This window comes from Borostomias antarcticus, assembly GCF_949987555.1.
Source record: "Borostomias antarcticus genome assembly, chromosome: 1".
NCBI lineage: Eukaryota > Metazoa > Chordata > Actinopteri > Stomiiformes > Stomiidae > Borostomias > Borostomias antarcticus.
The window spans coordinates 25,366,987-25,390,347 of NC_140234.1; the positions used below are offsets into that span (position 1 = coordinate 25,366,987).

The window sequence follows — 23,361 nt, forward strand, 5'->3', positions numbered from 1 at the left end:
TGGTTATGACAAAACAATGTTTATCTTTGCAATCCTTATTTACATTTTTGAACTTCTGAGCTTTGTATTCTTTTTAGTTGTAATAAATGTTGTCTTATTTTTTGGACAACAACCTTTTGTGGACCTTGGATCCTATTGGATTGTTGAGAGTCAGACATTTTTGCTCAGCCACCATAGTGGTCATCAATAGGACAGGAAATAACCACTACAGCAAGTCAAAGACTCCTTCCACCAAGTCAAAAACACTTTTAACAAAGCAAGGACTCCATCCAGCAAGGAAGTGAAAACCTCCAACAACAAAGACTGAGCTGTAAATTGAGAGCTGGATGTGTGCTGGTGAGCACATGGCTGGACTGTTTGAGAGCAGGTGATGTACTCCTAGGAAATTTAAAAGCTGACACTGGACACTGGGAAAGGTACATTGTACAGGTATATTGTGGATTTGTACAAATGTTAAAGAGTCCACTATACTGTAGGAGTGGACTGGATTGTTTGGATGACCAATTAAGGAACCAACAAGCATGGCGGATGGCATGAAGACAAGAAAAGAGGGGGAAGTCATGCCCTCAAACAGACACATAAATGGAAGAGAGTGAACGTATATGACAATGCCTGTGTCTGTTAGAGTAGACAAGATACTCAAGCTAGAACTGAAGCTGCAGACGTGGCCAGGTAAAACACATCTGGTCCGACAATGGCACCAGAAGAAAATGACTGAAAATGGCTTTGTCCAGCTTCAACAGCAATAAGATCCAAAACGCCATGCTTGAGAGGGGAATGAGCGAGTTTCAATCCACCAGAAGCATCTCACCATGGTGGGGTGTGGGAGAGACTGATCAGGTCAGTAAGATGGGTCCTAAACTCTCTTTTACACCAACAAACAGTGGATGACGAAGGTCCAGACTATTCTGTGAGGTTGAGGCAATCCTTAACAACCGCCCAATCACCACTACATCCTCAGACCCTTTGGATTTGGAAACTCTCAGCCCAAACCCCATCCTTCTTCTTACCTCCCAACCAGTTCTCCCTCCTGGTGAGTTTTCCAGGGCTAACTCGTACACCAGGCACCGCTGGAAACAGATACAGTACCTGGCCGACTTGTTTTGGAGGAGGTGGACACAAGAATATCTAACACTCATGCAAGAAAGACAGAAGTGGTCCAAGGTTAGAGAGAACTTCAAGGTTGCTTCATGGATGTGAGGTGGCAGCTGCGCTTTTTAAAAAGGCCGCTTTTAAAAAGGCATTCCGCCTTATGCCTTTTCCCATAGGGCTGCATGTAAAAGAGGTGCTGGTCGAAGTGTAGTGTGAAAACGGCTTCAACTATCTGCCTTGTTCCTCCCATCCCCCATGACCATCTACAATGTTTAACACACTTCCTCTTTAATGTAGCAGCCGACTCCTCAGCAGACCTGGTAGTTATTGTTGTTCTTCATCAGTGGCTGCTCCTCTTCCTCACGAGTCGCTGTCTGACGATCACAGTCTTCCTCACAGCTCTTGGTAGACTGCCCCTCCTCCTCCTCCTCCTCCTCTCCTTTCGCCTGGACGGCAGTACTGGCCGGTATGTTACCGTAGGGCTGCAGGATGGAAAGAACCAGACCTGGGTCAGGGGCTGCTCAGAGTCCTTTCACAGAACCTTTATGGTAGGTAGGTAGGTAGGTGGGTGTATGTATGTATGTATGTATGTATGGGGGTACCTGCGTGCATGTATGTATGTATGTATGTATGTATGTATGTATGTATGTATGTATGTATGTATGTATGTATGTATGTATGCATGTATGCATGTATGTATATATGTACAGTATGTATGCATGTATGCATGTATGCATGTATGTATGCATGTACAGTATGTATGTATGTATGTATGTATGTATGTATGTATGTATGTACTAGGGTACTTGGTGGGGTACCTGGTGAGATTCTTTAGGCAGTAGGTCATGTATGAGCTGTCCAATGGTGGTGAAGGTAGGTCTTTCAGTGGGCTCCAGGTCCCAGCACTGTGTCATGATGCTGTACCTGAGGGGGAGATAGAGGTTAGGGGAGCCAGGCAGCAACCAAAAGGTTGCTAGTACAGATCCCAGGGTCAGCGGGTGACATTGTGGTGGTAGGAACTAGCAACAGCTGATTCTGTTGGAACACGCCTGTCGCTGTTCTGTCCCTGTAGTAGGGGAGACTGCGCCCCAGTTCTCTTCTCGGGGAGGGTGTGTGTTAGGGATGTCACAGTGTGGATTTTTTCTCACCAACTGATAGCTTAACCCAAAACCGGTATTACAGGTAACACCGTCTAGCCTACAATAAGAGAACGCTTACTTTAATCTTTAGTCCTTTGCCTTACGTTGAACAGCCCTGTCGTGTAGCCAATTTGAATTTGGTGTTGTATGTCTCCACGGCTTGCCTGCAAATGCGTGATCAGAGTAAGGTAAGATAAACGTTACTCGATCCTGTGCTTCTTTATAATCAGAATTTGTTTTATTGCCATGTCGTTTTTCAACATAGTCTACTAGGAATATACACCATGCCCGAAGGAAATTCCTAGTATGTTGAAAAACTATATGGCAAAAACAAATTGTGATTATAAAGAAGCACAGGACCAAGTGTAGCCTAATGTTTATATCTTACCTTAGTCTGATCGCACATTTGCAGGCGAGCTGTGGAGGCATACAACTCCAAATTGCCTCCGCAAATCATTGTTGTTATGAACGGAACGCTTCTAGAATAGGCGAGAGAATAGGCTGCTACAATAAGCTAGCCAGCTAGCTAATGGCAACGGCCACTCCTCAGTGGCTAGTTTAGTTGTTAACGTTAGCTAGCCATGAGCTGTAGCCATAACACCCCCTCCCTACTCTCTTCACGTGAATTGAAAGTGAAATCGGACTCCTCTAGACTCCGCTCTATGCTGCGTGTGTATGCGCAGGGGCAGATCACAGACACTTGTTTGAGTTTGATGAGTGGGCGCTGATATGCGAAAATTAACTAAATAGGTAAAACTATGGTGGGTGCGGAACACAACGGTGTGGCGGTGCTAAAGTAATGACTCAGTTAATACACTGTGTGTGCCGTAACACCGAGTAACACCGGTAACACCGACAACTGTGACTAGTGTGTGTGTGTGTGTGACCCTGTCCTCCTGACACGCTCACATCTCTGGTGGGGAGAAGTCTGGTCGGGACATGTGGCGGCCATCTTTGATCATCTTGTAGAAGCGTGTGTCCACTACCATGTTGGGATACGGGCTGTTACCTGCACATGTCAACAACAAACAAACACATTTCAGTCTATTCACACTGCCCATCACAAGTGTAAATCATTTCTATTCATACTGTATTTATGTAGTACAGTATCTGCATCCATATCAATATGTGTATTAATATCTGTATCACTATCCACATATACATGTTAGTATTGTTTCTGTCTGCATTAATATCATATTCATATCCGTACCAATATTCAAATTAAAACATGAATACTATAAATATCTGGATCAATACTCATCTCCATATCAATATATTCATATTCCTATAAAGTAAAATACACATCAGTACCCAGAGAGAAGATCTCCCAGAGCAGGATACCGTAGGACCAGACGTCACTCTGCACTGTGTAAACACAGTCAAATATGCTCTCCGGAGCCATCCACTTCACTGGGAGACGGGCCTGAACACATCACACACCGGTTACTCTCATCCCTCAGGGACCGGAGGGGATCGAACACATCACACACCGGTTACACTCATCTCTCAGGGACCGGAGGGGATCGAACACATCACACACCGGTTACACTCATCCCTCAGGGTCCGGAGGGGATCGAACACATCACACACCGGTTACTCTCATCCCTCAGGGACCGGAGGGGATCGAACACATCACACACCGGTTACACTCATCTCTCAGGGTCCGGAGGGGATCGAACACATCACACACCGGTTACTCTCATCCCTCAGGGACCGGAGGGGATCGAACACATCACACACCGGTTACTCTCATCCCTCAGGGACCGGAGGGGATCGAACACATCACACACCGGTTACTCTCATCCCTCAGGGACCGGAGGGGATCGAACACATAACACACCGGTTACTCTCATCCCTCAGGGACCGGAGGGGATCGAACACATCACACACCGGTTACTCTCATCCCTCAGGGACCGGAGGGGATCGAACACATCACACACCGGTTACTCTCATCCCTCAGGGACCGGAGGGGATCGAACCCCCGGGCTCAATAACCCGCCGATAACCAAGAGAACACTCTTGCGGTCCGAGGGTTCAAAAGTTGGGCTTTCAAGTCTCAGGCAGCACTATACCACATCGACTGTGAATCCAAACCACCTCTACTACAACTGCACACTCATACAGAACAAACAGCATCCTGATAGTAATCATTCTGCTCCATCAAACTCCTGGACTCACGTTTCCCTTGACCACATAGTTGGAGTCGTTCATAACGTCCCTGGCCAGGCCGAAGTCGCAGATCTTGGCCACGCGGTGTTCGGTCAGCAGGACATTCCTCGCCGCCACGTCTCTGTGGATACACTGGACACACGCAACACGCCGGTCACCCACCGACAGAGAGCGCGCCTGTGCGCGTTTGTGCGTGCGTATGTGTGTTTACTGTATGTATGTTCGTGTGTGTGTGTGTGTGTGTGTGTATGGGTGTGTGAACTTGTTTGTGCGTGTGCTATTACGTTTCTGGATGCGAGGAAGTCCATGCCCTGGGCCACCTGGTATGACAAGACCAGCAGGTTATCCATGTCCAGAGACCAGGAGCCTGTCTGACCCTCCCCACTCTGGAGGACTGAGAGAGAGAGGGAGAGAGAGGGAGAGAGAGAGAGAGAGAGAGAGAGAGGGAACAGAGAGGAGGGAGAGAGAGAGACAGAGGGTAGAGAGAAAAAGAGATGAAGAGAATTACGGAGAGAGACAGAATAATACAGAAAATCAGTTCTCCATTTCACCAGCGCTCTCTCTAGTTGATTGGTGATAACTGATTGGTGTTGGCAGAGCAGTGATTACCCAGAGGGCCTTGTGGTTGCGGGCCTATTGGTTGCATGTCCAAGTAGTAGTCCGAGTCGGAGCAAGAGATCCCGCTGTCGCTGGGGAAACGGACAGGTTAGATTCAGAGTTTTGATGAGGACTCAATAAAAGACAAAGATGTACTGTAAAGAGGCATGGAGCATGAACCATACAAGATGAAATCATACACACTGGGCACCGTGCACTACTGGTTAGACTGGGAATATGCTGGATTTGGAATGAGAATAGACTTTCTCCTGCACAGTATCTGAATTTATATCAAATACGTTTTATATTTATGAAGATTTGTTTTTGATGGATTGTATTTAAAACATGACGGCCGGTGTTGAGGATTATCTACTTCATACATTACTACTTTCCTCAGCACCGCCGAACCTGCAGCGTTGTCTGTGAAGTTGTTTGGATCAGCGGTTCTCGACTGGGGCTGTCCGGTAAAAAGTAGTTCCATGCGGCAGTTAGTGGCATCCATTCTTAGAAAATAAGCTTGTGAGAATGATCTGTTTACTAGTCTACTAGCTATGGGCTAATTAGCTACTGTACATGAAGCACCTAACGTTACTAGCCTCGTAGCTTTTTGTGTCTACGCTGCTGTAAACTGATGTGTGGATAAGGTGTGGAGTATCGTACAGCTTGTTTTCTTATAACATTATGGTACAGCAGCCTGCAGGCCGGTTTTCTGTATGTTTTAAGAACCATTTTCTTCAAACTTATATCTAATCTATGAACACAACGTGGGACAAGCTTTGTTGGTGGGACATCAGAGGCGTGGTCTTAAGAAATCAGGCAACCTTATTGATTACTATTCTCCCCGTGATTGACAGGTCGGAAAGGTCTATAGAATCTTCATTTGGGGGCTTTTGCCAGCAAAAAATGGATATAGGATCAATTTGCGATTGATCACGATTAATTAATTACAGATCATGTAGTTAATTAGATTAATTTTTGGACAGCCCTAAGTAGCATATATAGTATTTGTGTGCCTTTTTGAGTTGACAGTGTGCATATCAGGTAGGGGATTTACTTGGCAGCAATCAGTTCTGTATTCAGCCCTTCAAGCTTCTAGAGCAAAGTGTCTGTGGACCTGTCATGATTGTTGGAATCTCAGAATAAAGGCCTTTCATATATCAGCTCTGCATTCAGCCCTTCAACCTTCCATAACGATTCACTGTGGAATTTCAAATGCCTTTCACATATACAGGACTGTGCACTAAAACCAAGCCCCCAGGATTCGAAATCTAAAGTGAAGGCCTATTGAACCGTGCCATCTTGGCTAGATTTGTAGTCACTTGGCTATTTCCGGTGACTTTTGACTTGCGCAGTTGAGCTTCTCTGGCCGACGCGCGTCCACGCACGTTCCCGGCTCTCCCCGCTTTGATTTAGCAATGAAAACCGGCTTGCATATTAACCTGTTTTTGTCAAATATATCAATTGGAGAAATTATTTTTTGATCCTGGCATCTTAGTTTTAACAGGTTAAATATAATTGAACATGTTTCGTTTGCTAGTAGATGGTATTCATTCCGTTCGCGATAACGTTATTGCAGCCAGGCTAAATTCCTCCAGGGAGCCAGTGACAGGCGAGTTGAAGAGCTTCACTCCCCGCCAGCAGGAGCTCTGGCCGCGGCTACCGCATCTCGGAAAACCCGCTGAGTTCATGGCTGCTATTTCACACTCGCCCTTGATCAATCCCAATACCGATCCATGGTAACAATGAATCAATCGTTCAGATCAGATCGGCAGTGCTGCATGCATGTTACAACATCATTGTTAGCTTTATTAACATAACCATAGCCTACATTTATCTCTCTAACGTTAGGCTATCCATCTTACACCAGTCGGCCATTCGATAGCTGGAAGCGGTCAACGCCAACGTTGACTGAAAACACCCAAACTCAGTGTATCGTTTCATCTTCATGCTACACATCAACTCCTTTACATTGTATGTGAATAAATTCCTGTTATTCTAAAAATATCCCATTTCTGTCCATTCCTGGAAAAGGCTAATAATTGCTGTCAAATGATCACTCCAGTTTATCACCGTATCCCACTACCATTTCAACTATGCACAGGAGGTTGTCTTGTGGTCATTTTCATTAAAAAATGATTAGCCTGATCAGTTTGTTGTATGTATTAAGCCCTTTTTGAGCGGTATGCTTGTATTAATAGCTTATAGCTTGCCATACTCACCAACCTTGGGACCTCAGAAATAGGGAGCATTTCCAAACCAAATTGCCAAATAAACAAATTTATTCACATACAATGTAAAGGAGTTGATGTGTAGCATGAAGATGAAACGATACACTGAGTTTGGGTGTTTTCAGTCAACGTTGGCGTTCACCGCTTCCATTTATCGAATGGCCGACTGGTGTAAGATGGATAGCCTAACGTTAGAGAGATAAATGTAGGCTATGGTTATGTTAATAAAGCTAACAATGATGTTGTAACATGCATGCAGCACTTCCGATCTGATCTGAACGATTGATTCATTGTTACCATGGATCGGTATTGGGATTGATCAAGGGCGAATGTGAAATAGCAGCCAGGAACTCAGCGGGTTATCCAAGATGCGGTAGCCGCGGCCAATGCTCCTGCTGGCGGGGAGTGAAGCTCTTCAACTCGCCTGTCACTGACTCCCTGGAGGAATTTAGCCTGGCTGCAATAACGTTATCGCGAACGGAATGAATACCATCTACTAGCAAACAAAACATGTTCAATTATATTTAACCTGTTAAAACTAAGATGCCAGGATCAAAAAATAATTTCTCCAATTGATATATTTGACAAAAACAGGTTAATATGCAAGCCGGTTTTCATTGCTAAATCAAAGCGGGGAGAGCAGAGAGAGCCGGGAACGCGCGTCTACATTTCAGATAAATGTGAACTTTTTCGTGGACGCGCGTCGGCCAGAGAAGCTCAACTGCGCAAGTCAAAAGTCACCGGAAGGCCAGAAAAGCACAACTGCGCAAGTCAAAAGTCACCGGAAATAGTCAAATGACTACAAATTTTGCCAAGATGGCGCGGTTCAATAGGGCTTCATTGTTGATAGCGGCCAGTGAATGGAGTGGCTGTATCCAGTTTATATAATACATCCATGACTAAAACACAAGGTGCTCAACTGTTAAAATAAATTAAAATACTATTAAAAGAAAACTTTTTCCCATCACTAATTCCACTTCAGACATGTTCTAGAGAACCGCAGGTCTGGGTTTCTGGGGGGGCAGGCGTATCGTGGAAGGCAAGTGCATTTTGATCGGGCATAAATCTTACAGCTACAGTACCTCTTATCACCAGTCAGATCAATAGTTGGTTGTTCAACATGGTTGAACAGGAATGGAGCTGTAAGACTTTATTCACTTATGGGTGTTCATTTCGACAGACAAAATGGTTTGTTTGGGTTTGTGGTGAACGCCGGAGGGGATGATTTGAACTGATTCAGTCGATTGATCTGCCCCTGGGGTTGTGAGTAATGCTTTCTATACATGTGCAGCCCCCCAGAGTTTGCTCTATAGTAGGTAGTCTGTAGTATGGGTCATAAGCTGTGTTCGGAATCACTCCCTATTCACTATATAGTGCACTATATAGGGCGTCAGCCATTTTGTTTGTAGTGTCCGAATTCTCCACGGAATTTTCGTTCCCTATATAGTCCACTATTTATTAACCACAATTCACCTTGATTTGCAGGGAACAGTGCATGTACCCTACATTTTCTCCGTTCCCTAGGTCGTTCACTACATGGTGAACCCTATATAGGGAATAGGGAGTGAGGGAACGAGGGAACGATTCCGAATACAGCTATAGATTTAAGAGATATAAACGCATCAGGCAATGGGTGCTGGGTTAAGAATAAGTCATAGTTTTTAGGTAACCTTTAGGTAACCTGCACACTGGCTGTAGTTAAGAGACTTCTTTAATGAGCAACGTTTCCATCCCAAAGGATGTTCATCAGGTCAGGTTCAGATTCTATGGGTCATAGATTTAATCAATGCTATTTCTGATTAGATACTATTATTATTATTATTATAGATGGATAGAGAGAGAGACAGAGAGAGAGAGAGAGAGAGAGAGACAGAGAGAGAGAGAGAGAGAGAGAGAGAGAGAGAGAGAGATATGTGCAGACCCACCAGGGCAGGCCCTCAGACTCTTTGTACTAGTATTATTAATAAAACAAGATTGGGAGCAGATTTTCTGTATTTTTCAAGCAAAACAGTTACCTCAGTACATGTATACTTTCTTTGAGACTTTTTTAAATTCATCTTTATCAAATGGTGTGAATAGAAAGGAATGTTCTGTATCTGACTACAGGGAGCGAAACGAGGTGGTGGGAATGAAACTGTCTCAGATCAGCTTCTCACTTCTCATTTCCGTCTGCTGTGTTTAGTGACCTTTAGATGGAGACTCTCCACCCGGTCAGAGAGAGGCCCTCCACCCAGCTGGGAGATGGCCAGAGAGAGACCCTCCACCCGGTCAGAGAGAGACTCTCCACCCAGCTGGGAGATGGCCAGAGAGAGACCCTCCACCCGGTCAGAGAGAGACTCTCCACCCAGCTGGGAGATGGTCAGAGAGAGACCCTCCACCCAGCTGAGAGATGGTCAGAGAGATACCCTCCACCCAGCTGAGAGATGGTCAGAGAGAGACCCTCCACCCAGCTGGGAGATGGTCAGAGAGAGACCCTCCACCCAGCTGAGAGATGGTCAGAGGGATACCCTCCACCCAGCTGAGAGATGGTCAGAGAGAGACCCTCCACCCAGCTGGGAGATGGTCAGAGAGAGACCCTCCACCCAGCTGAGAGATGGTCAGAGGGATACCCTCCACCCAGCTGAGAGATGGTCAGAGAGATACCCTCCACCCAGCTGAGAGATGGTCAGACGGATACCCTCACACTGCTGGGAGATGGTCAGAGGGATACCCTCCACCCAGCTGGGAGATGGTCAGAGGGATACCCTCACACTGCTGGGAGTGGTTCCGACAAGCCCTGCTGCATCACTGGTGGGGTGGAGGTTTAAACCCAGGTCTCTGCACAACAAATGTGCAAACACACTTAGCTAAGTCCTACGTGCTAACTCAGGGACTGGTTTGGATAGCTCATCACATAAACGTGGTCATCAAACCACCGTTGTAACATTGGTGTCTGATGACGGCTGAGCTGACCTTCTGGTGCGAGCCTGGTGGGCGGCCATGTTCTTGTACGTCTCTCTGTCCTCCAGAACCATGGGAGAGTTGAAGATGGCGTCCATAAAGTCCTGGGCCCTCCTTCGCAGGAAGTTCAGCAGGTCGCCATGGCTACAGTACTCCGTGATCATCAGCATGGGACCTGTAGTCCACAGCAGAGAGGGTCAGATCAGGGAGTGAGAGTCATAATCAAACTCAAAATAAGATTCACATTTAAATTCACTCAGTAGATAAAAAAAAACAATCTACTAATCCATTCACATACAGAAATGAAGCAGACATATTAATGCTATCCGTTAAGAAGGGAAAGGAAGAGTTTGACTTACCCCCCTGAGTACACGCCCCCAGCAGGTTGACGATGTTGTCATGGTGACCCAGGTGACTGAGGATCTTCAACTCTGACATCAGAGCCTCTCTCTCTTCTGAGTGGGCGCTTGCTGAGAAGGGGTGGGGACACATTCGTTATGACATGACCATATATCACAGTCTTCTTCTGGGACTGTGCTGCACTACTATAGTTGACTCAGTTTTCATTTCCCAGCTGCGTTCAGTTAGAGGGCTGAGCTCTGCACTGTGTATCCAACAGTGTTCAGCAACTCACGCTTGAGCATCTTGACGGCCACTCTGGTGATGTCGTCATTGCTCCCCAGGCCGTAGGCTGTGGCCTCCACCACCTTCCCAAACGCCCCGGCCCCCAGCACTGAACCTGGGCACAGGACGGGAGTCACATCTAGGTCCTTCTGGAGGTTTTCTCAGGTCTCAGACAGTCATGTGTAAAGCATGTCTAAAATACTTTTTTGTAAAGCGAGCGGTGGTCATACCCAGCCTGAGCCTGTCCCTGGGGAACTCCCACTGCTCGTTGTAGGGGAGCTGGGTGGGGTCAACGAAGCTGTAGCTGTTTCCACTGCTGGTCTCAATGATCTTCCACCTGATCTCATACTTGGGTTTCTGGAGCACAGAGACAAGGTGCTGGTTGGTTTTCCGTGTTTAAAGCGTGATTAACCATGTGGCTGTGGAACTGAACATACCTGTCTGTACTTGTAGAGGAGAACCTGAACGTACCTGTCTGTACTTGTAGAGGAGAACCTGAAGTACCTGTCTGTATTTGTAGAGGAGAACCTGAACGTACTTGTCTGTACTTGTAGAGGAGAATCTGAACGCACCTGTCTGTACTTGTAGAGGAGAACCTGAACGTACCTGTCTGTACTTGTAGAGGAGAACCTGAACGTACCTGTCTGTACTTGTAGAGGAGAACCTGAACGTACCTGTCTGTACTTGTAGAGGAGAACCTGAACGTACCTGTCTGTACTTGTAGAGGACGACCAGCAGCAGGAGGAGGAGGACTCCAGCAGCGCTGCTCGGTCCAATCAGGATGGGGGAGAGGAGCTGCAACATCACAACTGCAGAAGCTGCCGCGGCATCTACATCACAACAACAGCAACAACAGCAACCACAAAACAACAAAACAACAAAAACAACATCAACAGCACAACAAAACAACACAACACAACAGAAACAACATCAATGGCCCAACAAAAACAACATCAATACAACACAACAGCAACAACACAACAAAAACAACAATAACACAACAACAACAACAACAACAACAACACACTTGGTCAGTTTGGGGAGAATGGGGAGTGTTCAGTCATTCAAAACACACACACACACACACCTACATGACAGAGTTGGACTCTTTCTGTTCAGTTCTCCTTTCAGCTTGACCTGAGAGCGGGTGTGTGGGGATGTGAGAGACGGCCCTGCCTCGGCTCTTCTGTTTCTGCATGTGGTGGCACTCTTGGTTTGAGTGTGAGTGAAACTATTCCATTGGTCTCATTGTGCAGCCTACGATAAGTGAAGTGCACCTGAAGAAAGGTAACATGAAGGCCTGGTGCTTTCCAACCCAGGTTTCATCCACAGAACTCACATGAGACGAAGACGTCCCGAGAGGTGCCGATGTCGTTGGAGGCCACACACTCCACCGTGACATCATCTGTAGTGGACTGCAGGTCCAGCTGGCTCTGCGCCTCCCCCCTGTCTTCTGAGTACATCGTCTCAGGGCTGGGTTGAACCAGCAGGGTGTGATTATCTCCACACCTGGATATACGCAGGGACAGGAGTAGGTGGACTGAGTTTCTACGCCAGGGAGAGTCTGGACATTAGTGAGGAGGAGTGAAGCCATGGTCGGCTAAGATAACCTACGAGTCTTGGATTCCCAGGCACTGGTACCAAAGGATTGTGGGTAGTCTGTAGCCAGTGGCGGTGCAGGTCAGAGTGGAGGAGTTCCCCAGCCTGATCAGAGCACTGGGCTCCCCTAGGAGAGGGAGGAGAGGGGGGAGAGGGAGGAGAAGGGGGGAGAAAGAGGGTGGAAATAGACGATTTTGTTTATTGTCGTGATTAAATCAGGGTGGAGACTGTTAGAACTTTGGCCCTTTGTCACCCCTTCGGTTGTTCTATGAGATTCGATGAGAGCCCACACTCCTCCTATGAGATGTGCTGTACCAGATCCCACCACTAGGGGTGCTAGCCACAGTTCATTTTTCCCATTGCCAATTTTTGCTTTGTACACAAAAACTATGCTTTGTGTCTCAGGTACAGGTAAAGTCCACTCTACTCAGGGGCCCTCATACTGTACTCCCAAAATCCACCGAGTTTAGAGATTCAGGAGCTTAGTAGCTCTTTTGGTGCTTGTTCTGCATGTTGGGATTCTCATGAGTAAGTATCGAGGTTAGGTGCATTGTGGGCAGGGTGCAATTATTATTAGTTATAGACATTGTTTCATAACATAGATCAGATGACTGTTATTGAGGTAGTTCTATCATGTTGGATAGATGGAGTATAGCTAGGTCATATGTCTTCGTGGACAGGTTGTTAGGTAGTCAGTAGAGTGTCCAGCAGTCGCGGTTAATATACAATATGTATCTTCAGGTGCACGCTTGCATTGGAAAGAATATCTCTGGTGAGCATGGTTGAATGAGCCTCCACGCTTTGAAATCTCTGATGATCTATGATGTATCTGTCTGTAGTTGGGAAGGAGAGAGTAACTCTGAGACGTACGAGCGGATGAAACTCAATGCTTGTATCACATTATACTGAACTCTATGCGTTAGGTGCAAACGGTCAGACATTTCACAGGCAGTGTTTCACGTTGACATCGCTAGCCAGATACTGCCTGGTGCACATGGCCTCTTGTGCTCAGTTGTTGTGCTTGGGTCAGAGACATTAAGTACCGACGATTAGAAGCAACAAATGTCAAAGATATTGGTGGTGTTGTAGCTTAATTTCTCTTGCATCAGAATATTTTGAACGTCACTGCGCCATGGTTGCAAACCATTGAGGGATTTATACTGGCATGCTCCCATGTGCGTAGGTGTACTGAACATACAGTAGGCTACTGTACATTGATGTATTACCATTAGACTAAACCTCAAATGATTCCTAAATGTTTACATATGCTTCCACCTCTTCATTGACACAAAGGGGTGATGCATCATTGTTGTGGGACAGCATGTTTACTGTGCACTTGTCATTGTGATGAGACAGAGCTTATGGTTCCAGGTATTGATGTTGTTTGACTCTGTCACTTACGGAGAATGCGCACGTGGAAGTGGACAGAGTTGTTGAAGTGTTTGCTCTTGTAGTGGAGGAGGTAGACTCCTCCATCCACCCGGCTCACTCTCCTCACCTGCAGGCTTGCCTCAAACCTGCAGCACAGACAGAGATACAGAGAGAGAGAGAGAGAGAGAGGGAGGGAGAGAGAGAGAGGGAGCGAGAGAGAGAGATACAGAGAGAGAGAGGGAGGGAGAGAGAGATACAAAGAGAGAGAGAGGAAGGGAGAGAAAGAGATACAGAGAGAGAGAGAGAGAGAGAGAGGAAGGAAGAGAGAGCGATACAGAGAGAGATAGAAATACAGAGAGAGAGGGTGGGAAAGACAGACAGACAGTGATAGAGAGAGGGAGATGGAGGGAGAGAGAGGGAGAGATAGACAGGGTCACGGACCTCAGCAGAAATGGTATTTTTGTCACGTGATAAGAATTAAGGCTGAATGGTAAATGGACTGCACTTATATAGCGCTTTTCCACCTTAGCGGCACTCAAAGCGCTTTACAATGGCCTCTCATTCACCCATTCACACACACATTCATACACCAATGGCGGTAGCTACCATGCAAGGTGCTAACCTGCTCATTGGGGTTAGATGTCTTGCTCAAGGACACTTCGACATGTGGACAGTCGGAGCTGGGATTCGAACCACTGACACTTCGATCATTGAACGACCGCTCTACCAACTGAGCTACAGCCGCCCCATAGCCACCCTGAAATACATGTCCTACCCACAGAATGTCCAATGTCTCCTGAAGGTGTGTGAACAGTGTGTGGAACAGTGTGAGTGTGTGGATAGTGTGAGTGTGAACTGTGTGTGGACAGACAGCAGAGAGAGTGTCACCAGTCAGGACCTGTGGTTGTGTCTGGTGAAGAGCTGGTCCCGGGTGGAGGAGTTGAGGGAGGTGGGGGTCTCCCACAACATAGACAGGATTGGGGGGTATGCCTCCATCTGCACCCGTAACTCCAGGTCCTCTCCCTCCCTCACCTCCACCACCCAACCCCTAGACAGCCGGCCTCCTGTCCCCTGGCCTCCTGTCTCCTGGCCTCCTGTGTCCTGGTCTCCTGTCTCCTGGCCTCCTGTCTCCTGGCCTCCTGTCTCCTGGCCTCCTCTCTCCTGGTCTCCTGTCCCCTGGTCTCCTGTCTCCTGGTCTCCTGTCTCCTGGCCTCCCGTCTCCTGGTCTGGTGACATGTTGGACTGGGGAGAAGACTGGATCTGGACCCTCAAGTAGGGCCCATCTGAGTGTGTGAGGGACAAACAAAACGTGAAAAGTGCATAAATGTCAGCTTGCATCTATCCATCAATCAACCAACCAACCGAATGCCAATGCACCAGTTTGACCAGAGACGTACCTACGACGGTGAGGTGTGCGGAGGTGGCGTTGGCGCCACCCTCATTGATGGCGACGCAGGTGAAGGTTCCTCCGTCAGCATGGCTGACAGCTGGGACAGACACAGTGCTGTTGACGACCACCCTGGTAAGAATCAATTTAATCTGAGTCTCCACCTCCTTCAACACCTGGAGGACACAACAAGTCAGTTAACACAGTTGAGCACAGCTCTTACCAAGCAGCAGATACCACTACTTTTCAGTACCGCCCAAGATAGGATCAGTTTAAAGGATTCCACCTTTATATTAGATTGTATGATGAATACAGCATCATTGTGTTACTAGAGACATATGCTGGTGTGGCTAGTCTGCATCAAGTGACCCCTGACCTTGAGGGAGGAGTGCTTCCAGGTTACGTTGAAGAAGTGGGAGGGGTTACTGGCCAAGCAGGTGATCTGGAGCGCCTCTCCAACGATGCGTACGTACTCCTCCTCTGTCACCAGGGAAACCCATGGAGGCTGCGGCCCTGGAATACAGGCAGATGACACTCAGCTGAGGAAGAACAGAGAGACTATTCTGGAATACAGGCAGATGACACTCATCTGAGGAAGGACAGAGAGACTATTCTGGAATACAGACTATTCTGGAATACAGACAGATGACACTCAGCTGAGGAAGGACAGAGAGACTATTCTGGAATACAGGCTGATGACACTCATCTGAGGAAGGACAGAGAGACTATTCTGGAATACAGACTATTCTGGAATACACACAGATGACACTCATCTGAGGAAGGACAGAGAGACTATTCTGGAATACAGACAGATGACACTCATCTGAGGAAGGACAGATAGATTATTCTGGAATGCAGACAGATGACACTCATCTGAGGAAGGACAGGTAGATTATTCTGGAATGCAGACAGATGACAGACACTCAGCAGTGGGAGGACAGAGAGGACCTGTAGGTTCCAGGGTGCTAGAGCCCAGAAGAAAAGGTGCTACCTAGAACCATTCATTTTTTTTAGTTGTCAGCTTGTCCACCTCTAAAAAAAACATTTAAAACCCAATTTGGGTTCCAGGTACAACTATTTCCTCAAGGTTGCAGCTACTCTAGAACTATATTACTCCCCCCTTCACACACACTCTTCTTAACAAGGTTCTGAAAGGGTTTTTCTGAGGGGTTCCCAACTGAGGACGCCCCTTCATAACTCTTTGATTCTGAGTGTATAGCACACAGCAGGGTTGGACTTCTGGTTCAACCCTGTCTAGTGTAGACAGACTGGACATGTTGCTCTCTGGTTCAACCCTGTCTAGTGTAGACAGACTGGACATATTGCTCCTCTCACTTGGAATGACATTGACGAAGAAGGGTTTGGATTCATGTTCCACCCCGCCAATCCTGGCGCTGCAGACGTATCGGCCGCTGTGACTGGTCCGGGCCTGTCTGATGACCACGCCCCTCTGAGGGTCGGCGGTGTAGTTCAGGTCAGACGGCAGGGCGTCACCTTCAGCCAATCGCAGCGCGAGGTCGGTGGCGCTGGGGTCAGTCAGTATACAGCCCAGGTGGAGATCCGCCCCCTCCATCATGTCGTCGGGGTAATGAGGGATGATGAAGAGGTTAGCGGGGTCTGTGGAAGAACATCATTCAACTTGGACATGCTACTATGTACAGTACAGTATGTACATCTCATAGGCCATAGGACATATTAGTGTTAATGGTAGATAAATAATGCAACCGTTATATTTGATTATCACAGCCGAAGCTACAGTACCTTTGACGAAGACATTGACATGTGAGGACAGGGTCTGGTCCTGGATCTGCTCCACACATGTGTACGTTCCTGTGTGTGCCGCGAAGGACCTCCGGACCCAGAAGGAACTGTCTAGACGTTTCTTGTGGAGTTTGAGGGCCGAAGTGGACCAGGAGACAGAGCTGCCGGAACTGGTCCCCTCACATGCCAGGGCGAAGGGTTCTCCCACTGAAAGGACCACCTGGGACTGGGTCAGAACCTCTGAGTTCAGACGGATCACCGGAGCCTGTGGGCCCCAGTCTGCCAATGACACAGATGGAATACTTTATGGTAAATGGTAAATGGACTGCACTTATATAGCGCTTTTCCACCTTAGCGGCACTCAAAGCGCTTTACAATGGCCTCTCATTCAACCATTCACACACCATTGGCGGTAGCTGCCATGCAAGGTGCTAACCTGCTCATTGGGAATTTACACTTTACTAATTTTAAACTTTACATTTGTTAGGACCCCACATTAGCAGACACCAAATCAACGGCTAGTCTCCCTGCGTTCCACATGGGGAAGAATGAGAGAAAGTATGATGAGATGAGACATAAAAAACATCAGAGTTTTGGGTTCTCACTTCCTCCCAGCATCCACTACTTCTGGATGGAGGAGCACAGTGTAATGGTTTTATAAAATATAATTGTGATGGTAAATTTATTCCTTAGAGCTGATCACCAGTAATAATAATTAATTATTATTAATTAATAATTATAATATAATCATATTATAATTATTATCATAAATTATTGTTGTCGCTGATTATAACCATTTAACTATCTACTCCTAGAGGCCTTGAGCCCAAGCCATCTTGTCTGTGTTTTGACTTTAGTTAAGCGCCAGCTTGATAGAGAGTTATGAATAACAAACATCTATCTGCTTGTGCCTGCTCCTTTGACCTATCTTAGATGACCATAAATGGTCCTTCCTTCCTTCCTAGCTTAGAATGTACAGTAGCTAATTAGCATCATATTGTTATGATAAGAATGACTGTTAGCTCAGAATGTTCGGAGACCTTTGTTGCTGTACTTGGGATGAGCACAATTGTCACCGCTGGTTGCAAACTTCTGTAAAAATCTTACATTGTGTCTTCAACTTTATTTAAGCTATCTCACACAATTCAGCTGCGTGCAGCGGTAAACAGCTGCACCATGATGGATGTACAGTAGCAGAGGTGGTTTGAGGACAAACAGCTGGCAGTTTGAAGGCACTTGGTTCAAGAAATACAACTCTGACAAAAGACTGCTGTTACTGTACATAAAGGTTTATTTGAGAGAAGCTTCACACTGAGGTACTGCAGGAGTATATATCAGTCATCTATCACGAATGCTCCAGTCTAACACATTAGTACATGGGAGAATCAGATCATACAGTGTGATTCAACCTGTGGTTTTCAGACATGTCTTATTGGAACACTTCTGATTACATTAATATCAAAGTCAAAGTCAATCAGATTTATTTGTCACATACTACATCATTCAGAGCTTTCTATTGGCTGGCAGTTAATATCACAGTGTCATATTAGCTGGCGGATAATATCAGAGCTTCTTATTGGCTGGTGGTTAAGTACAGGTTTGTTCTCTGACGCAAAAGAACTTGATACATGGATGAATTTACGATGTTTGTGTCAGTTCGTTGAGACATTGTAAACTTTTAGGTACCTCATCGTTCTAGGGGCCCCAAGCCGCCTCCTGATCACCTGCCCCTTGACCTTGAAAAATGCCCTCCACTGCCTTGCTAGTACAATGCATCATGTGTCTGCTTATCTCTCCGGACACACAGAGACACAGCCCACATTCCTTTCTCACACTGTACCAAACAAGCGATTACAGGCCTGAAGTTTACATACATGCATACATGCAATTCTATTACACTTACTTAAATCTCCTGTCCGGAAAATCACCTGTTACCCTGCAAGTGCTTCTGCGCCCAAAGCTGGTGATTCTAGTGGTGATTTTTACCATTGGCTTAGAGACTGGCTAGATGATATAGTGCAGATATAGTAGTGATTTTACCCTGGGCAGTTGTTGATGTCAAAGTAGAGAGATCCAGGAGGTGCGGTGGACACCATTATTTGGAAATCTGCGTATTTCTGTCTTTAACATATTTCTGGGTGTTTGTCAGGGAGAAAGGGGAAACGAGAATAATGCCTGTGTCGGTTCTCTGTGTGTGTGTGCGTGCGTGCGTGCGTGTGTGTGTGTATGTGTGTGTGTGTGTGTGTGCGTGTATGTGTGTGTTTGTGTGTGTGTATGTGTGTGTGTGTGTGTGTGTGTGTGTGTGTGTATGTGTCTGTGTGTGTGCATGTGTGTGTGTGTGTGCATGTGTACATGTGCGTGTGTGTGTGTGCATGTGCGCGTGTGTGTGTGCATGTGTGCATGCGCGTGTGTGCGTGTCTGCGTGTGCGTGTGTGTGTGTGTGCATGTGTGTGTGTGTGTGTGTGCGCTAATGGCTGAAGGGAGAAAGCTCTAGGCCTGGTCCAGGAAGCACATTGAGCCGGGGAGCTGCTGCTGGTGGAGTGGAGCCAGTTTCCCATTCCCTCTCTCACTTCTGCTTCCTCTGGTGACAGGGGGCTGGCTGTGGTGAAGGTGGTAGTAGTAGTGTGTGTGTATGTGTGTGTGTGTGTGTGTGTGTGTGTTGTGTGTGTGGGTATGTAGGTGTTATGGGGTGGGGGGCTGGCAGGACACAGAGAGAAACACACACACACACACACAAACAGATACAGTAGATACACACACACAGATAGATACACACACACACCTACACACGGTAACTGTAACTCGCCTGTTTGACTCTTTTCAGACTGTAGCCCTCTAACTGCACACCTGTTACCAGAGTAACGATCATGTGGTCATGATCACCAAGTACCTGACATGTTTAACGTCATGATCACTACGGCCAAGTCCCTGAAAAGTCTCAATCTGCCCCATCTATTGTTCCATGCTTCCACTGTAGTTTTGTATGGTAGAAAGTGTGTGTGTGTTTTCGAACATAAAACTATTTTGAACTAAAAACTGTATTAACTGCAGAATGAAGTAGTATACCACACAAAATATTCTGAATATTCTCTCTGGGGAGTTTGGTTAACTCAATCAAAATTTCAGACGATATGTTATCCAACAGATTTGACTGGCATATCCTCATCTGAGCAAGATGCTATATATATAAACATGTACCAAAAGACATGCCCTATCTTCCAACATAATCACTGTATAGTAGTAGTAGTAGTAGTAGTAGTAATAATAATAATAATAATAATAATTAACATTATTATTAGAAGTATTAATATTATTATTATTATTATTATCATACATCATCATTATCATCATCGTTGTCATCATCATCATCATCATCATGTGAAAAATATTTGTTCCACAAAGGGTGATTGGAGGTTAGATTACATTTATTTTCTATGTATTTATTTAAAACCTGTTTTTAACCAGGTTAGTCTCATTGAAATTTTTTTTTTTTTTTTTTTCAAGAGACAGAAACTTCCTAAGAGACTGGAGTCAGACTGGACATCCAGCAGGTCCAGCAGACAGGTGAGCTTACCTGGGGCTGAGCAGGGCAGCAGGACGGCCAGGAGAAGAGCCCGGAACAACATCCTCAGTCTGTCTCTATCCTTTCTATTCTCTCTCTGTCTCTCTGTCTGTGTGTGGATCTGTCTGTGTGTGGATCTGTCTCTGTGTCTGAAGCCGTATGTCTTCAGTCAGGAACTACTAGATCAGAGGCTCGTCACTTCTTGTGTTCTAGGAACTTCCTCTAACACCGTGGGTCGAGGGGTTTGGCAAATGCAGCTCGGATTTCAGCCTTGACAAAAGCACAGAAGAGAATAGGACAGAATTGTACAGTTCAGAAGGTGGAAATAAACATGATTTACCTCTAAAATATTCCTTTATTTTTGTTGAAACTGATATAACAAATATGCAAGCAAAGCACATGACAACATAGACAAGGTATTGAACAGTTGAGGTATTGTTGCAGCATAGCAATACTTATATTCAGTAAAATGAAAACGAATACAGTCGGATTCAATTAATTTGCTCCTGCTTTTACTCTTTGGTGTAAATCTTTCCAGAAATAATACTTTGTACATCTTGGTACCTAAACTGTAATCCTAGCCTAATATTCACTGTGTAAGAATGAATATCACTATCACATAAGTCTGTAGCCTGGTACGACCATCCCGTTCTCGCGAGCTCACATTCTGTTTCACTAACGCAGAACGGTCAGACCTTCGCCTCCTCCAGAGCGATTATGCCAAAATCCAGACCATACCGGGCCAATCAGGGACTGTGTTTTAACTGCTGTCCCGCCCCACAGTGGAAAGCAGCCCTTGATTGGTTCGTGTCCCTGCCGCTCGCTAAACAAACATGCCGGCTCCCGAAGCAACGAGTGGTAACGTTAACATTAGAAGAATAAACGCAGCTATAAGTGCAGTTATGCAGAAATAGACTTAATCACAACACTTAAGAACAAGAGTATGCACTAGCGGAGTTTCTCGGTGGAAAATAAGTTTTTGCCGTTCTTCCGACTGGATTTGGCAAAAGTTTGCTGAACGCTGATTGGCTGAAGGTGTTTGTCTGTCAAGGCAAGTACCCCTGCCCACGTAATCGCTCTCTATGGGGCGAAGGCCAGACCGACATTGCGGAGCGAAGCAGACAGTGAGCTCGTTAGATCGGGATGGTCCTAATAAGCTAATAAGTCTGCACCTTAGTTCCATCTAAGAAGTTGTCACTGTGTCGGGCTAAAGGGTCCTTTCTAAGGATGCAGCCTCATGTTACTGCATTGATAGAGAGTTAACATAATGCAATGGCTGGATCCAGTTTGGCAAAGTGCATAATACAGAAATATGCCAGGCATACAGGCGGCTTGGTATGTGGATAACACACCGTTCTAAGACATAACAGACTTAAAACCTACTGTAACCATCTCTAGCGGTCCAGTTTAAGTCTGCTCTTACTTTAAAGCCTCTCCATCTGTTATAAAGCGCCTTCATATGTTGGAACATGAAACATTACATTGAGAACTGAGAAGTGCACGTCAATGTTATACACTTAACTTCCATGTCAAAGTGCACAAGAATCAAACTTCCATTCTCCTGGATGCTGCTGCAGATAATATTGTAATATTGTGAGTACCTGTAGTTGTCTCTCTGCTCCTCATTTACTTTGACCTTCTGAAGTTTCACACAGATGGATCTTAATGGTGTGGTAACACTTTACAATAAGGGTACCTTAATAAGCATTAGTTAATGCATTAAGCATTAAGTAACAGTTAACTAATGTCTCTATTAACCATTTACTAATGTTATTTATGTTAACTAAGGTTAACTCACCTAACCCTAACCCTAACCTTAACTAAGGTATTAATTAACATTAGTAACCTAATCTAACCCTAAATAAGCATTAGTTAACAGCTAACTAATGTTTTTTGTGACCCTTATTGTAAAGTGTGACCAATGTTGTTAAATACCACCGTTCGTTTCTGTTACATTGCTCTCCCCATCCCCTCATCTTAAAACTTACAGTAGAATATATAGTACCAATATACAAAGCTAATACAAAATACAAAATAAAAACTGTATATGGATGTTTTTGTGTTCAGGATGTTAGTTTGTGTTTATCTAACATTGATAGTGTGTTTTTTTTCTGTCCAACAGACATCTTAATTAAGGAGCATCTTGGTCAGGTGTCCTCACAGGAAGCTCTCCTCCACTTCAGCACTGCAAGGAGAGTGGTGTGACTCCTCCTCTTCCTGTGTTTGCGTTGACATCACTTCCACGGCGTTGGGCAGCGGTGTATCTCCGGGGGCGCCGTCAGCCTGGCCGTCTAAACCCTGAGGACTGGATGCAGGAGAGAGGGAGGGAAGAAGCAAATAGACTTTACTCTCAACTGACTGACTGGTTGATTGATTGATTGATTGATTGATTGATTGATTGATTGATTGATTGATTGATTGATTGATTGATTCATTGGTTGATTAGTTAATTGCTTGATTGGTTGAGTTATTGAGTTGATGATTGATTGATTGATTGATTGGTTGATTGATTGATTGATTGATTGATTGACTGATTGATTGATTGATTGATTGATTGATTGATTGATTGATTGATTGATTGATTGATTGATTGATTGATTGATTGATTGATTGATTGATTGATTGATTGGTTGGTTGATAACAGACTGGTGACAAAGAAATAGCATGACAAGTCAATTAAAACAATTATTTTTTATTTGATTGCCAATTATCAGTAAGAAATAAGCAGACTCCAAGTTGAGAGGACAAAGTGTAGCTGGAGGTTTGTAAGCTTATCTCAGACCAAGACCAGCTTGTGCCAGACACACGAAAGGCTGAGCAGTATTGCGAAATGATCAGTTGCTTAGTTATCATCTGCTCCTGACTCACTCACCCAGCATGAGGCCAACATGG

At 45.6% G+C, this 23,361-nt stretch overlaps 3 protein-coding genes across 3 annotated transcripts in view; 1 reads left to right on the top strand and 2 right to left on the bottom strand.

Annotated features, from left to right (window-relative positions):
- LOC311315879 (steroid receptor RNA activator 1-like) overlaps positions 1 to 23,361 on the top strand; it is a gene marked incomplete at its 3' end in the record, with an annotated part of 116,922 nt that overhangs the window by 44,990 nt on the left and 48,571 nt on the right. The window lies entirely within an intron of this gene.
- On the bottom strand, positions 1,401 to 20,533 carry csf1rb (colony stimulating factor 1 receptor, b; the record flags this gene model as incomplete). The annotated part of the gene is made up of 22 exons (XM_084444243.1): positions 1,401 to 1,574; positions 1,911 to 2,016; positions 3,141 to 3,240; positions 3,543 to 3,654; positions 4,410 to 4,532; positions 4,685 to 4,794; positions 5,010 to 5,089; positions 9,869 to 9,946; positions 10,178 to 10,340; positions 10,525 to 10,635; positions 10,800 to 10,904; positions 11,020 to 11,146; positions 11,498 to 11,619; positions 12,129 to 12,298; positions 12,404 to 12,515; positions 13,790 to 13,905; positions 14,658 to 14,716; positions 15,161 to 15,322; positions 15,523 to 15,659; positions 16,482 to 16,763; positions 16,908 to 17,186; positions 20,482 to 20,533. The coding sequence occupies 22 exons, from the start codon at positions 20,531 to 20,533 to the stop codon at positions 1,401 to 1,403; spliced, it is 2,880 nt and encodes a 959-aa protein (XP_084300369.1).
- Positions 22,627 to 23,361, bottom strand: part of LOC311313988 (platelet-derived growth factor receptor beta-like) — a gene marked incomplete at its 3' end in the record, with an annotated part of 30,938 nt that continues 30,203 nt past the window's right edge. The window contains exon 23 of the mRNA XM_084444247.1: positions 22,627 to 22,774. Coding sequence (XP_084300373.1) covers positions 22,627 to 22,774 — 148 coding nt within the window. The remainder of the gene's footprint in view (positions 22,775 to 23,361) is intronic.